We start from the raw sequence: 14,655 nt of genomic DNA, 5'->3' as shown, positions 1-14,655 counted from the left end.
TAAACAGATGCCTAACTGCATTAAATTAGTTTCATAAAAAGATTATATAAATTTACTCCCTCTTTAATTTCCTTCAAAGGATAATGTTACAAAAAGTTTTAAATTAATTTAGGTATTATTAAAAAAAACTTTAGTGCAGATGATAGGCACTAGTTAACGTTTGAGATTGCAGTCTCATCTGTTAATCCATAAAGAGTATATGCAGCATACATCAGCAGCGTAAGATCCCCAAACCACTTCTCCAGTGTGTCTCAAGCCTGATCTGGAAGGACTACAGTGGGAAAAGGCAATAAGAATGGCCATCTTTCCCTCTCTACTAAGATTTTAGTGACATGGACAACTACTCACTAGAAATCAGAAAGACACCAAACTGATTTCTCAGAGACCACAGAATAGCAGTCAGATAGTTAAAAACTATTGATCACTACCAATCTGGGTTGACTCTAACCAATGAATTTACATAAAATTACATAACAAACACAGAAGCCATCCGATCTTTAGCAAACAAAGATTGATCATCCTGCATTTTAATTTACATTACTTTATGCTGTGTTTTGCTATACTTTATTTAATAATCACAGCAAGGTGCTCCCACTCAAAAGAACTGAAGTCAGTAGCATTGTGTCAAGTGTTTATCGGCTTTCAGTGAAAGACATAGGCTTGACAAAGGGAGAATGTACATTGGGCTCTCTGGAAAGTGGGATTTCATCACATCTAAGGCTATGTCTACACTACGCAGCTTTTAGCGACATGGCTGTGCTGCTACAGCCGTGCCGCTAAAAGGCACGCAGTGTAGCCGCTGTTTGTCGGCTCTCCTGCCAACAAAAAACTTCCACCCCCAAGGAGCGGCGGTAGCGTTATCGGCAGGAGAGCGCTCCTGCTGACAAAACACTGTTCACACTGGCATTTATCATCAACAAAACTTCTGTCTTTCGGGGATGGAGGTTTTAACACCTCTGAACGACAAAAGTTTTGTCTTTCACTTGTCAGAGTAGACATAGCCTAAATATCCACTTTCTTCAATGTTACATAGGATATAAGAAGCGTAAAGTGTTTTATAGCAGAATAAAAACACATAAGGTCATGATTTAACTTTTACTTTCCTGTGGTATAGCCATCTGCCATTTGTTTCATGTATTTTTTAATAAAGTGGTTAATAAAGTTGCTACTGTATATTAAAATACCAAAAATCATAAGAAAAATTTCCAAAGACTGTGTAAAGCTTTCAACGTGAAAGAGAATTACCTGTAATAAATTAGCTTTTACTGCATTCCTTTGTTTGTTTGGTAAAATCAGTTTTGCTATTGTATATACCCCATTTTCCTGGAAAAGAAACATAAAGGAAAGTCATCAATGTTAGTGCTGCTTTAGGACAGAAAGTGCAAACAAAATTAAATGTTACTTCATGTAAACAATTCAGAAGTTAATGTCAATTTGAAAAGTTCTTAGCCATCTATTATACACTAAGTTTTAAGGTAGGATCAGTGAAAAGCTCATAAGAGCAAAACCATCATTACATTCACTGTAAACTAATCCTGCACTTGAACCCTTGCAGATGGACCCTGAAGCCATGTTGAGCTGCAATGAAGTCAAAGGGATTGCACCACTAGAGCTCCCATCATCCACTGTGAATTTTGGAATGTCATGATCAGAGATTTATGCACCAAAAAAGCCCTGAACTGGAATAAAACCCTATGTGATAGTTTTGGAAATATGTCTATGTCCCCAGTCTGATTCTGTGAAAATCATGTCCTAGATCAGAAAAAAAAACAAAAAACAAAAAGAGATGTACTGTTTTTAACTTTTAATCTGACTTAAATATAAAAACAAAAAAATGGATTCCACTTAAGATAACATGTGTGACTCAGATAAAAATGGTTCCCTAAACCTATATGGTTTCTATAATTCTAGTGTTTACAGTGGCAGATTAATTTACGGGCCCAGAGAGCCTGTACCCAGGGTCCCTGGCCAATTTTAGGGCCCACTGCAGGAGCGCTGGAACCTGGGTAGAAGTGGGTGGGCCACCGATGCCAGAACTGTGACCCCACATCCTGCTCCTATTCTTCCCCTGAGGCCCTGACCCTCACTCCTCCTCTTTTCCCTGGGGTCCCACCAGAAGCCAGAGCCGGGCCATGTAAGAGCCACCACGTGAGCCCCAGTTGCTGTGAGGAGCCCCAAACCCTCCAGCTGCCCGGGGCACACCACCCAGGGCAGGTGGAGAGTCCAGGGCTCATCACAGAGGCCTGGGTTCCGTGGGCAGCCATGGCTCTTACCACGGCCTGGCTCTGGCTTCTAGCCTGGCTAAGGGCCGGACTTGCGGGGGAGAGGAAGAGCAGGGTGTGGGGCCCATAGCAAGGGGTTGTGGTAAGCCTAAAACCTCTTTGTGCCCAGGGCCCCGATAAATCTTTATCTGCCTTTGAGTGCTTAAGCTATACAAGGAGTTAATTTTTTTCAGACTCTTTTCTACTCCTCCTCTTGCCCAGTAGGCACCGAAAGTATTCCAACACCCTGTGCCTGTTCTATCTAAGCAATCTCCTTCCCTTTACTCCAGTGGTTCTCAAATTGTGGGTCAGAACCCCAAAGTGGGTTGCAACCCCGTTTTAATGGGGTTGCAAGGGTTGGCGTTAGACTGGCTGGGGCCTGGGCCCGAAGCCAAAGCCTGAGCCCCACCACCTGGGCCCAAAGCTGAAGCCTGAGCCCCTCCCCGCCTGGGCCCACCGCCCAGGCCCAAAGTTGAAGCCTGAGCCCTTCTGCCTGGGCCCGAAGCCCGAGCCGCACCTCCTGGGGCCGAAGCTGAAGCCCGAGCCCACTACCTGGGCCCAAAGCCAAAGCCCAAGCCCCACTACCTGGGCCCAAAGCCCAAGCCCCACCGCCCAAAGCCGAAGCCCGAGCCCCTCCACCCGGGCCCAAAGCCAAAGCCCAAACCCCACCACCTAGGCCCAAAGCTGAAGCCTGAGCCCCTCTGCCCGTGCCAACTGTCTGGGCCCAAAGTCAAAGCCCGAGCCCTTCTGCCTGGGCCTTAAGCCCGAGGCACACCGCCAGGGGTCGAAGCTGAAGCCCAAGGCACACCACCCAGGCCCAAAGCCCAAGCCCCACCGCCCGGGGCCAAGCTGAAGCCTGAGCCCCACCGCCCAGGGCTCATGCTTTGGCTTCAGCTTGGGGTGGCAGGGCTCAGGTTACAAGCCCCATGCTTTGGGATGAAGCCCTTAGGCTTTGGCCCCCCCATCTGGGACGGTGAGGCTTGGGCAGGCTCATGCTTTGGTCTCCCATCCTGGGGTTGTGTAATAACTTTTTGTTGTCAGAAGGGGGTTTCAATTCAATGAAGTTTGAGAACCCTTGATCTACTCCCTTTAGGTACGTCTCTGGGTTTAAAGTGAATGTATTGATGATTTCACTCATGTATCATTCATGGTCTTGACTTAAAATTTAGTATATAATAGATGTCTATGATTTTTTTATTTGGCGTTAATTACTGAGTTCTAGCATCTTGGGGTGTGCATGGGATCCATACAAGAGTCCACTAATTAAAACCATTTTCAGAACCATAAATTCTAGTCAATTAAAATGATGTCACTTGTTAAAATCCACAAGTCCAGAGATGAAATGCCAGAGTGTTCATGAGCCTTAGAATTTATGTTTGTCAGTCAATTCTAAGACAATTTTTTTCTATCCTGAATATGTCAAAAAGAAGGAAATAGATTTATGAGTTGACAGTTGTTAACCAAAAGAAACTCATATCTGAGCAATCCTACTTATACACTAAAATATAGCAATATTGGCCATATTGCCCAGCCAGTTCTTAATGAGTTCTGCCTAAAAATTAATTATATGATAGTGACTAATAAGAGTTAATAAGCCAAATGTCTACAAATAGGCATTTTGCATCCTTGTTCAATACTGGTAAACACACTAGCAGCAGAGTAGGGTCCTTTCATAAGGTATTATCCTGCTCCTGAGAGTTTTGCACTTGACTTCAGCAGAAGCAGACCCATAGTATTTAAGTGGGTGGCATGCACATCAGTGTGCCCTGTCCAGCACTTTGAGATCTATGGATGAAAAGCACTATATAACATCTAGGCATTGTTATCTCCCAAGGAGGTGTAGCCTTCCAGTTATGGACACGTCCAAGCTAGAATGTATCCTGCAGTCAACAACACACACTTGCTGGGGCCATATATTTAGGGTGACCATACGTTCCGTTTTGGCCGGGAAAGTCCCTTTTTTAAGCCCTGTCCAGGCTGTCCTGACTTTTTTTTCCCCAAAAGGAGGGATTTGTCCCGTTTGCCTTTGCTGACTTGATCAGTTGGCAAGAGCAAAAGGACAAATGCCCATTTTTGTCAAAAAAGGGGTTGCAGTGTGGAGGGGGCCAGTGGAGATGCCAGCCCTCCACAGGGGGACTTGGCAACAACCTCCTGAGGGGGCCCCCACAGGTTTCCAGTGACCAGGCAACAGCCTCACGTGGGGAGGGTGTGCCTCGGGTGAGCGGCTGGGGGTGTCCCATTTTCTCTTGGGGAAATATGGTCACCCTACATATACTGTACTCCTTTCATAAGGGCAATAAGCTGGACATTGTGGCTGCATGCCTTTGGCTGTCTTCCCCAGCAACTGCAGGCCAGGATGACTTCTAAGCAGGATGTACAGCTGGAAATGCTTTATTCCCACCTCCATATGATTCCCCTGGACAAAATCAAGAATTTGCAAAAGGTGAATGTAACAAAGTGGCCTGCCCTGTGGGCTGGAGAGCCTGGGGCTAAGCCAACCCTGGTAATGGAATGAGCCTCACCTGAGGAGACTCAGGCAATTCCCTATACAGAGTAGAAGGTGGCTGCATTAAAAAGGGGAAGCCCAGGAAGCTGCGCTGGTGGACACTTCTGGGCCAAAAAGGAAAAGGCTCCTGTAGGACCAGTACGCTTAGTGAATAAAGCCCAGTGTGACTAGGAGGCTGCTGTAGAGGTGGGAAACCTTGCCTGTGTTTGGGACTGGACGTCAGAGCCCCAGTGAAGGAGAGCTTGGAGGACTGGCTGGGAGATCAGACCAGGATGGAAGAAGAGCCCTAGGGGTGAAAGACAATGCCAGAGGTTATGGGCCTATTACTGTGAGATTCTGGGGCCTGTGATGTACAAGAGGTCAGACTAGATGATCATGATGGTCCCGTCTGGCTTTAATGTCTATGAGTTTATAAGAGTTATAAACAACCAATAAAAATGCACAAGGAGACACAAGTAAACAAACAAGAGATATGAAAGTGATACCAGTGATACACTTAAACACCTTACCTTAACTGAATAAAGTCTTCCTACCTGTACTACTTGGTGAGCATTAGTGTCATTGAGCACCAGTTCAGTAATTGCAGCACAACAAGCTAGAATGAAAAATCATATATAAATATTCAGGACCTGATTCACAAAGGTACTTAGGTGCCTAAAGATGCAGATAGGTGCTTAACAGGATTTACAAAAGTACCTAAGCAAGTTAGGTGCCTACCTCCCATTGACTTACACTAGGAATATCAAGGAAGCAGTCATAAAAAGTACACCAGAAATATGTCCCAGACAGACTCTGATGTTAGGTGCATGCTATTTCTTTGAGAGGACCGTGATACTGAGACCTACTAAGCAATGTCACCTGAGCGCTACTGGGTCCTGAGAGGTGAAACTGAAAGTCTGAACGAGTTCTAATATATTATCCCCAGGATAAGCACATTATGAGTAGGCTTGGCAGAACTTAATTTGTATTTAATAATTTTGACAGATATTATTGTTTATTTTAAGCATTTTTAAAATTTTTATCAATTTAAATTGTCACAGTTATGTAAAATTATGGGTTTTAAGCATTTTTTCAGTTTTTAGCTATTTACATTTTCATAGCTGCAAGAAATCATGGGGGAAGGGTCACAAATGTGGGGGGCGAGTCAGACAATTATTTAATGGCAGTAGACATTGAGATTTTAAAAGTTAAACCTTTATAACAGTTAAAACACAAATTGTCAACATGACATCAAAATATACAACATATATATCCTTAAATCAAATTCTAATAAGTTCTCAAGCAACATTTTTCTTACTTTGGTTATCTGTAAATTTTGATTATTATTGATGTGTTGTCACTTTGTGTATGTATGGTGGAATCGTGTTTACCAACATTTACTGATAAAATCTAATCCTTTCAAGGCTATTTATGAGTACACTAAAGTTGGATCTGAAGCAAAACTTTAATAATTGAATTTAAATTTTCCTTGAGTTAAAGCAGGAGTTTAAAACAGAAACACCAGTTGAGCTCTTGAATACTACTTCCTTCATTTTGTGATGAAAAATACATTGATATTGCACATCTCAAAAACCTCACAGCTGACCCGATTCTCCTCCTCTGCAGAGTGAATGTACAATGATACCATTCTGATCTGATAACATTGCGCCCCACTTTGCCCAGGTATAAATGACTATAAAAAATGTAAAGCTGTGGAAGATCAGGCCCAATATACATACCTGCTTTAAGGGAGAAAGTATTTTCTTGTATTTCTTGAGGACTTAAATCTTCTGACAAACGAAGCTGTTGGAGTCTCCCTGCTGCATTTGCACTAGATAAACTCCCAACAGAAGAACGATCAGAAACTAGATTTCTATCTCTGGAAAAACAAATCACAGCGTAAAATAAATATTTAATAAATATCTTTGTTAGTCATTTCTGAAATTTGCCTGGATTCCTATTTCTGTCTCTATTCTCTATATCTACATATATTCCACAATGAAAAATGTAAAAAGCACTTATGCATTTCAAATTAACATCAAAAACATCAGATATAAACCACACAGTGAATGGGTAAACAGTTTAGCCCCCTTTATAGTTTCAAATAAGACATTGTGGGGAAGAGTTTGAACTGTAACCTAAATTTACTAAAGCAAGTACTGATTTAGGGTGCTCAACTACAAATATTTTAATGGGGCCTGATTTTTAGAGGATTTTCTGAAAATTAGGCCCTTGAAAATAGCTTAAGTTGGGCATCCAAAAACTCAGGTATCCAAAATCATTAGTCACTGTTGAAAATTTAGGCCCACGGTCTTATCACTAGACTGAAAATTTAACATACTATAAAAAAATTCATAAATCCAAATAATGAAATAGATGTCCCTTTCTACCTGCCTAATCAACATGGAAATTGTATGCACACTAACTATATATTTTATCTCTATTTAACTGATTTAACACAGCAAAGCCATGTTATACATTTGAAAAGCATAGTATATTTGAAAAAAATACACTTCATAGTCATTAATGTTTGAATTATCCACCTGATTTCTTTTAATTTCTGCAGTATGCAAGGTCTGCAAATACCATCAGAAGCAGAGGATGAAAGCACTTTTTTATACATTGCCCTGGCTGGGATAATTCAGTCGGTGTTGGTCCTGCTTTGAGCAGGTGGTTGGACTAGATGACCTCCTGAGGTCAAATGGTTGTGTGATGACCTTAAAATATGAGGCAAAGTCATTGACAATTATACTGATTTTGAAGACTGAAGACCTACCCCTGTAATATATGAAGGAGTTGCTTGATACCGCCCCAAATACGGATTTCCACACTAGTCTCACAATCTTCACAAATCTGTACCAGAATCCAAACTACACTCCACAAAAGCTTGAGATGATCTGAATGAAGCAAACTGAGCAGGATAGGAACTCCTTCATACAGTTTCACTTGCTCTTTGACTTGTGACTCAGCACAGAGGAGGCGTAGCAGCTCTGCAGTCAGCCTAGAAAGAGATCAGCAACAAATTATAACCACACCATATAGGTCACCTGTGTTAAATCACCCAGACAGTTAATTATTATTGAAATTCCTATTACATTCTTGTTACTTAGTGCTACTGTGTATACAAAGATGCCCAAGTAATCTATAATACATTTTCTGTTAAGTTACATTCAATAAAGTGTCATATTTTATTCACCCATTAAAAAGGCCCTAAACTTTATTAAATGAAGCCTGTCACACTTTTGGTGTGCAGTAATTCATAACACTAATAAGTTTGTATCACTTTCCTGCACGTGTATTATCTGTCTGTTCAGACATGTCTGAAAGCCTCTCTAAATTCACTTCAGATGGGGCTCTGAAATCAGAGATGGTGCTATAGGGCACTTAGTCAGCATGAAGACAGGTTTCAGAGTAGCAGCCGTGTTAGTCTGTATCCGCAAAAAGAACAGGAGTACTTGTGGCACCTTAGAGACTAACAAATTTATTTGAGCATAAGCTTTCGTGGGCTACAGCCCACTTCTTCGGATGCATAGAATGGAACATATATTGAGGAGATATATATACACATACAGAGAGCATGAAAAGGTGGGAGTTGTCTTACCAACTCTGAGAGGCCAATTAAGTAAGAGGAAAAAAAACTTTTGAAGTGATAATCAAGATAGCCCAGTACAGACATTTGATAAGAAGTGTGAGAGTACTTACACGGGGAGATAGATTCAATGTTTGTAATGGCTCAGCCATTCCCAGTCTCTATTTAAGCCTAAGTTGATTGTATCTAATTTGCATATCAATTCAAGCTCAGCAGTTTCTCGTTGGAGTCTGTTTTTGAAGCTTTTTTGTTGCAAAATTGCCACCCGCAGGTCTCTTCATTGAATGACCAGACAAGTTAAAGCGTTCTCCTACTGATTTTTGAATGTTATGATTCCTGATGTCAGATTTGTGTCCATTAATCCTTTTGCAATTCATACTCCAGACCCTGTGACACTGCAGCTAATACAGTATACACAGCCTTTGAACAGGTGGAGACCCATGTCTTGCAGGTTCCTGCAATTGCAGGGCTGGCCGCACCAGCCCTTTGCATTACTGTGTTAATATTCAGCGAAGCTGGATTCTGGTTCCATCGATAATGCTTTCCAGGTGAACTCGTCAGCCATTGCTGTCGTTTTTCTGAATTCCTTCTTTCTTTTTAATGGATTACAAGTAGTGGTGGATGAACTTCAGAAGGTTCATAGGTTATGGTAGAATAACCTATGGTAGAATATGGATCTTTCTCCACACTTGTGTTCACAGAATTGGCTGGAAATGTCACAAGAAAAAGTTCTCACAAGATTTCTATTACTTCCTTCCTCCACAATATGGCTAGAGAGACCACAAGAAAAGGATATTTCACTGTGTTTTGGCTCTTCTACTTCCATCTGGAATCACAAAGCGCTGAAGTGTACAAAAATTAAAACTCATATTTTGAACCTTCAAACTTAACTAATCTTTCAGCTTCAATTACTTCTTCCTTGAATTTGAAACTTAAGACTACTGTAGTCACAGAGCAATATTCAGCAGAGAATCTTTTCTGTCATGGTCACTCCTTTTTTTTTTTTTTTTTCATAATGAAGTAGTATTTTTTTTTAAGTTAACCAGAACTTTTTTCAAATATGCCAGAAGATTCAGTTTGTTCCTGTTATTTGGTTTCCCTGTCCCTAATTATAAGTTAAATATGCAATAAAACCTCTGTTTTAAAATGTCTGATATTCTTTGGTGACTGGAATGCAATCATGTTTGAGAGAGTGTTTTTGATTTCTTGATGTTTTGTACTTAATAGCCAGTGATCACTTTACCACCAGTTTCTTTCAAATATGGACTTATCAGCCCCAATCATCAAATCCAACTGAGCTGTGATGACTTTAAAGTAGGTGGAAATATCTTTGTACACCTCTGATCCACAAGACTGTTGGGATCTGAACCAGTCCCAGATATAAACTAGAGCAGTCTCAGGGCTGCTCAAATTTATGCCATGTTATAATGGCCCCCAAGTGAAATACCACAGTCCAGCATGCTCTTTGGCCATGCCTCCAGCTCCCACAGGTGGCAGTGGTCTAGTGCCCAGGGAATTCTCAGTTATCCTTTAGGGCAGCTTTACAGTCCATTTATGCTGAATTGTAGGCTAGGATGTAACCCATCAATGGGAAGAAAGACAATAACATGTACTAGATAACTACCAAAGAACATTTTACTGCATCAATATCTGATTTTAAATGCCACAGCTTTGAAACTTTACCACTCTAATTAAATAAATGCAATATGTTTGTAAATCAAAATAAAATTTAAAACAGAAAAGTATTTAACATAATTAGTCTATAAATAAGGTCCTACCTTTTAGATAGCAAGTCATATTCATGTAATATCACCAGCAAGTTTTCTACAATGGTGAGCTCACTGATCTTCTCCCTACATTCTGGGCTACAAATGGAAAATTTTTGGATATTTATATAAAATAAAATTATATGAAAAACAAGTGTTATTTTTACTTAACTTCTGCCCACTTATACTTCATCATCCATTGCTTTGGCTCACTGTATTTCCTTATGGCTCAAGTAATGATGTCACACTGTATATGCAGGTTTAAAAATACAAAAATAAGTTGGTTCCACACTGACACTGCATAAGTTTACTCTTTTTTTTTTTATAAAACAGATTGTTTTAGTGAAACATCAACATGGTAAATGAGAAAAAAAGGTTAAATATTTAATATGCTTAGAAAACTAACTTTGAAAAAATTAACATCAAAAGCTGAGGTTTAATTTTTTATTATGCCAATATAATGTCTTCATATTTTTATTATATTCTATTACTATTTTGCTTATCCCGTGCAAGTGTAAATAAAAGTAGTTTATGTGAGGAATATTCAATGGAAGCTGCAATTTACAAGTAAATAACTGAATTTACAGGGCATCATAATCACCAAATTCTTTAACTCTAGAAGATTATAATAATCTAGGCCCTGATTCAAGAAAGTATCCATATTCAGAATAACACTTAAATATGTGCTTAAGTCTCGCTGACTTCATTACTTAAAGTTAAGGACTTACTTCTCTCCTGACTCAGAGCCCTAATTTGAAATAACTGCTTACCCATTATATAGGATGTTCTTTTCAGATAAAATTAAGAATCTTTACAAATAATTTAAAAGAGTATTAAAGAGTACTCAACTGAGGGAAAATCAGTTTTAAATTACTACAAGGAAAAGCAAAACATACAAATGTACTAAAAGAAGCAGAGTTAACTGAAAGTGGACTAATTATTCTGACAAAGGTAACAGCATTTTTGGAAAGCTGCTGAAGACAATAATGGATTTAAGAAAAGCATAGATTACAAATTCAGCCCTTATCTTCACTAGTAGGGATTTGGAATAAGCATTCTTCTGAATTGCGAGTGGATTTTACATTTAGGTGATGTCTACACTAGCACTTATGTTGGCAAAACTTTTGTTGCTCAGGGTTGCAAAAAAACACACCCCTGAGGGACATAAGTTTTGCCAGCATAAGCACTCATATGCACAGCGCTATGTCGGTGGGAGAAGCTCTCCCGCCAACATAGCTACTGCCACTCGTTGAGCTGGTTTTATTATGTCGACAGGAGAGCTCCCTTCATGTCAGCCTAATGTGGCTACACAAATGCTCTTACAGCAGCACAGTTGTATTGGTACAGCTGTGCCACGGTAAGCTTGTAAATGTAGACATGGCCTAAGTAAACCGGAGAACTTATGTGTTCTTTTGGGGGTGAAAAATTCTGGCCTTTGCAGGTGTGATTTGTGCAATGGTATTTGAAAACGAACAACCTTTCAACATCAGGTTAAAGATATTCAGGCAAGATAAACGTATTTCACTCCTAGTGTAAAATTAAATGGAAGACCAAAATATCTATATATTATTATTCTGATTATCTCGGGGGGGGGGGGGAGTTAATAGAGAATACAAACCGAAATATGTTTCAAATGCCTTCTGTTTTGACAGAAGAGAAGAGAGATTCTGGAGAAGTCTCAATGAGGACTTCTCACAACTGATTGTATCAACTTTCTACTCTTTTCACTTTTCTCTCTCTGTGTGTAAAATCTCTAAAGCATAAAGTTGTTCTCCAAGTTTGGAAGTCAATAGAATAATAATGGAGAACATCAACTCCAAGGCCTGCATAGGGACTGCGGGATGGGACTGTATGGCCCCAATCTTGCAAAGTGGTCCAACATGGGTATAGGATCTGTCTTGAAGGATCAGGGACTATGTGTATTTAAACAACTGGAAAGAGTAAGGCCCTGATCCTGCAAAGGCTTATACATGTACTTTTCAAACTGTGAGCAGTCCCACTGGCTTCAGTGTAAAGTTAAACTGTAATGCTGGTAAACCAAGTGCCAGCTCTGATCAATGCTGTAGGCATTAGCTAAGAACTGACAAACTCATAGCAGCAGAGCAGACCAGTTCTCTTATATGTTAGTGTTGCTCAAAATAGGTATTAGTCTTATAAGACTATTTAGTGTTTAGACTCTACGGAATATTTGTAAATTGCTGCATGCATTTATCTTATTTGTAATTTCTGTATTCAGTGCTATAAGGAAATATATAAGTTTTGCTTTAGGACTTTGAAAATGTTTGCTCTAAACATCTGAAATCAGATGGGAAGAGTGTTTCTCCCACCCATCCAGAAGAACAATCAAAATGAGATGGGCCATCAAGGAATACAAAGGATTGGTAAATGGCCCTATCAGACCTTGGAAATGCTACATGCAAGGAAGCTAATCCTATGGACCTGGAGGCTTATAAAGTAAATAAAACAAAGGTATAGGAAAATTTGTCATCTCTTTGCTGTTTGAACTCTCACAGGGCCAGGAATACTCAAGTGAATCCAGAGATTCCGGGGGGTTACCCCTGGGTCTGTCCTGAAAGACATTTTGAATTGACAGATCACTACAACTCTGTCACTCTTAGAATTTAGATTGTAACTCATTTGTGCATATACGTTTGCTTACTTTAACCTGTAAATAACTAATTTCTTTTTCCTAGTTAGTAAACCTTTAGATAGTTTATTATGGGATTGGCTACAAGTGTTGTCTTTAGTGTAAAATCTAGACCAATTGATCTGGGGTAAGTGACTGGAAGCAACCTGAATATTTCGTGATTTTTTGGTGTAAGTGACCATTCATCACTAAGTTCAGCTTGCTTAGGTGGCAAGATAGACTGGAGAGTCTAAAGGCACTGTCTGTGACTCCATGGTAAGACTTGTTACAATGATCTAGGAGTTCATATTTGTCATTGGCTTGGTGAAATCTAATTATAGAATTTACCACCCATTTTGGGTGTATGCCCTGTTTTTGACAGTCTACCCTGAGGTAGGCACTCACGGTTGTGAGCCACTCCAGACAGACTAACATAAGCATATGTCTACATCTCTTCAGGACAGAGACTTTAGCTTGTACAGTAACACTTATCCCCCAGTATATGTCAGCTTCAATATTTTGGCAAGAGCTAAGATTAATTGCAAACAACAGCTATTAAAATGAACTTACCTTTCTGCTAAGCTAGTAAGAGCAAGGAGTGCACCCAACAGTACATTACTGTCTCTGGATCCTAGCAAATTTACTAAAGTCTGGAAAATTAGAGATTTAAAAAGATAAATCTATAAACATGATATGTTTTTCAATTAGGGCCCTAAACATGCATATTTGTTCAGTAAAATTTAAATGCCATTAAAATAAATAAATGTACATATCTAGCAAAGACACTAAATCATCATTGAATGCATGACTAGCCTTGGAGATTTAAAATAAATATATCAGAAAAGCATTTTGCTCTTTTCCATACTTTCCAAGTCTTAAGGTCAGGAAAGTGTGTTTCTCCTCCAATAGTCAACACAGTATCTGAAACAACTCAAGCAGGGTAAAGCATCTGCCCTACTTAAAGTACTAAGGGTGGCATCTGCTGCTGCAAGACACTGAAAACCCTGAACTTAGGTCCGACCAAGTAAAAAGCTTTTTAGTTTATATTTAAAATAATTATGTTTGTAATTTTAAGGCTTCACATGTATTCTGTTAATAACTCAGATCTTAAAGTGATTTATATATTTAATATTTTTATAAATGCAGTTGTGGTTTTCTAAAATAAACCAGTTTTCCATTTTTACTTGTTGTAAGCCTGCCCTACTTCATGGTCTGCTTTTTTCTCTCCTGAACCATCTGATGTAAATAAAATTGCCTTCATTTTGCATCAGCAAACTTATACCATGAAACACTAGTTGCACTAGTACTGATCTCAACTGTTTCTAATTTTGGCCCCAAATCTACAAACAGATCGCACTAAGTGAACACCCTTGCCATCATGATGAGCCTCAATGAGGTCAAAAGTGTTCCACACATGTCTGTGGGAGGGTATGTCTATACTGCAATTAAAAACCCGCAAGTTGCCTGTGCCAGCTGACTCAGGCTTGTGGGGCTTGGGCTAAGGGTCTGTTTAATTGCAGTGTAGATCAAATATGGGAAGCATAAATCATTCACACAGGTAGTTGATTGGTTATAATTAGCAGTTCTTTAAACCACTTACTTTATGTGCTCCACTGGCTATAACCCATTCTCTTTGATCTTTAACAGCAGAGAGTTTTTGAAAAATATCTGTGAAATGAAGGAAATCACATAAACTGAGTGTCTCAAATTTAAGATTTTTCATTTTATTAATAGAGTAATAAAATAACAGGTCTAAAACATTGACTTACACTCTGAAATTGCGTATGTTCTTGACATGATATAATTTATAACAGAGAGTCCTGTGGCACCTTTAAGACTAACAGATGTATTGGAGCATAAGCTTTCGTGGGTGAATGCCCACTTCGTTGGATACATCTGTTAGTCTTAAAGGTGCCACAGGACTCTCT

The 14,655-nt window shown here is 39.6% G+C and overlaps 1 protein-coding gene across 1 annotated transcript in view; it reads right to left on the bottom strand.

Moving 5' to 3' along the window:
- Window positions 1–14,655, bottom strand: part of NEK10 (NIMA related kinase 10) — a 76,333-nt gene that overhangs the window by 32,898 nt on the left and 28,780 nt on the right. The window contains exons 9-15 of the mRNA XM_029911002.1: window positions 14,328–14,395; window positions 13,298–13,377; window positions 10,114–10,200; window positions 7,523–7,747; window positions 6,486–6,625; window positions 5,301–5,362; window positions 1,246–1,323 (exon numbers count right to left, since the gene is read on the bottom strand). Coding sequence (XP_029766862.1) covers window positions 1,246–1,323; window positions 5,301–5,362; window positions 6,486–6,625; window positions 7,523–7,747; window positions 10,114–10,200; window positions 13,298–13,377; window positions 14,328–14,395 — 740 coding nt within the window. The remainder of the gene's footprint in view (window positions 1–1,245; window positions 1,324–5,300; window positions 5,363–6,485; window positions 6,626–7,522; window positions 7,748–10,113; window positions 10,201–13,297; window positions 13,378–14,327; window positions 14,396–14,655) is intronic.

The sequence above is a fragment of the Terrapene carolina genome, unplaced genomic scaffold (assembly GCF_002925995.2).
Source record: "Terrapene carolina triunguis isolate 2854851 unplaced genomic scaffold, T_m_triunguis-2.0 Scaffold84, whole genome shotgun sequence".
Lineage (NCBI taxonomy): Eukaryota > Metazoa > Chordata > Testudines > Emydidae > Terrapene > Terrapene triunguis.
The sequence above is the reverse complement of the archived record's forward strand: the minus strand, read 5'-3'. Positions and strand labels throughout refer to the sequence as shown.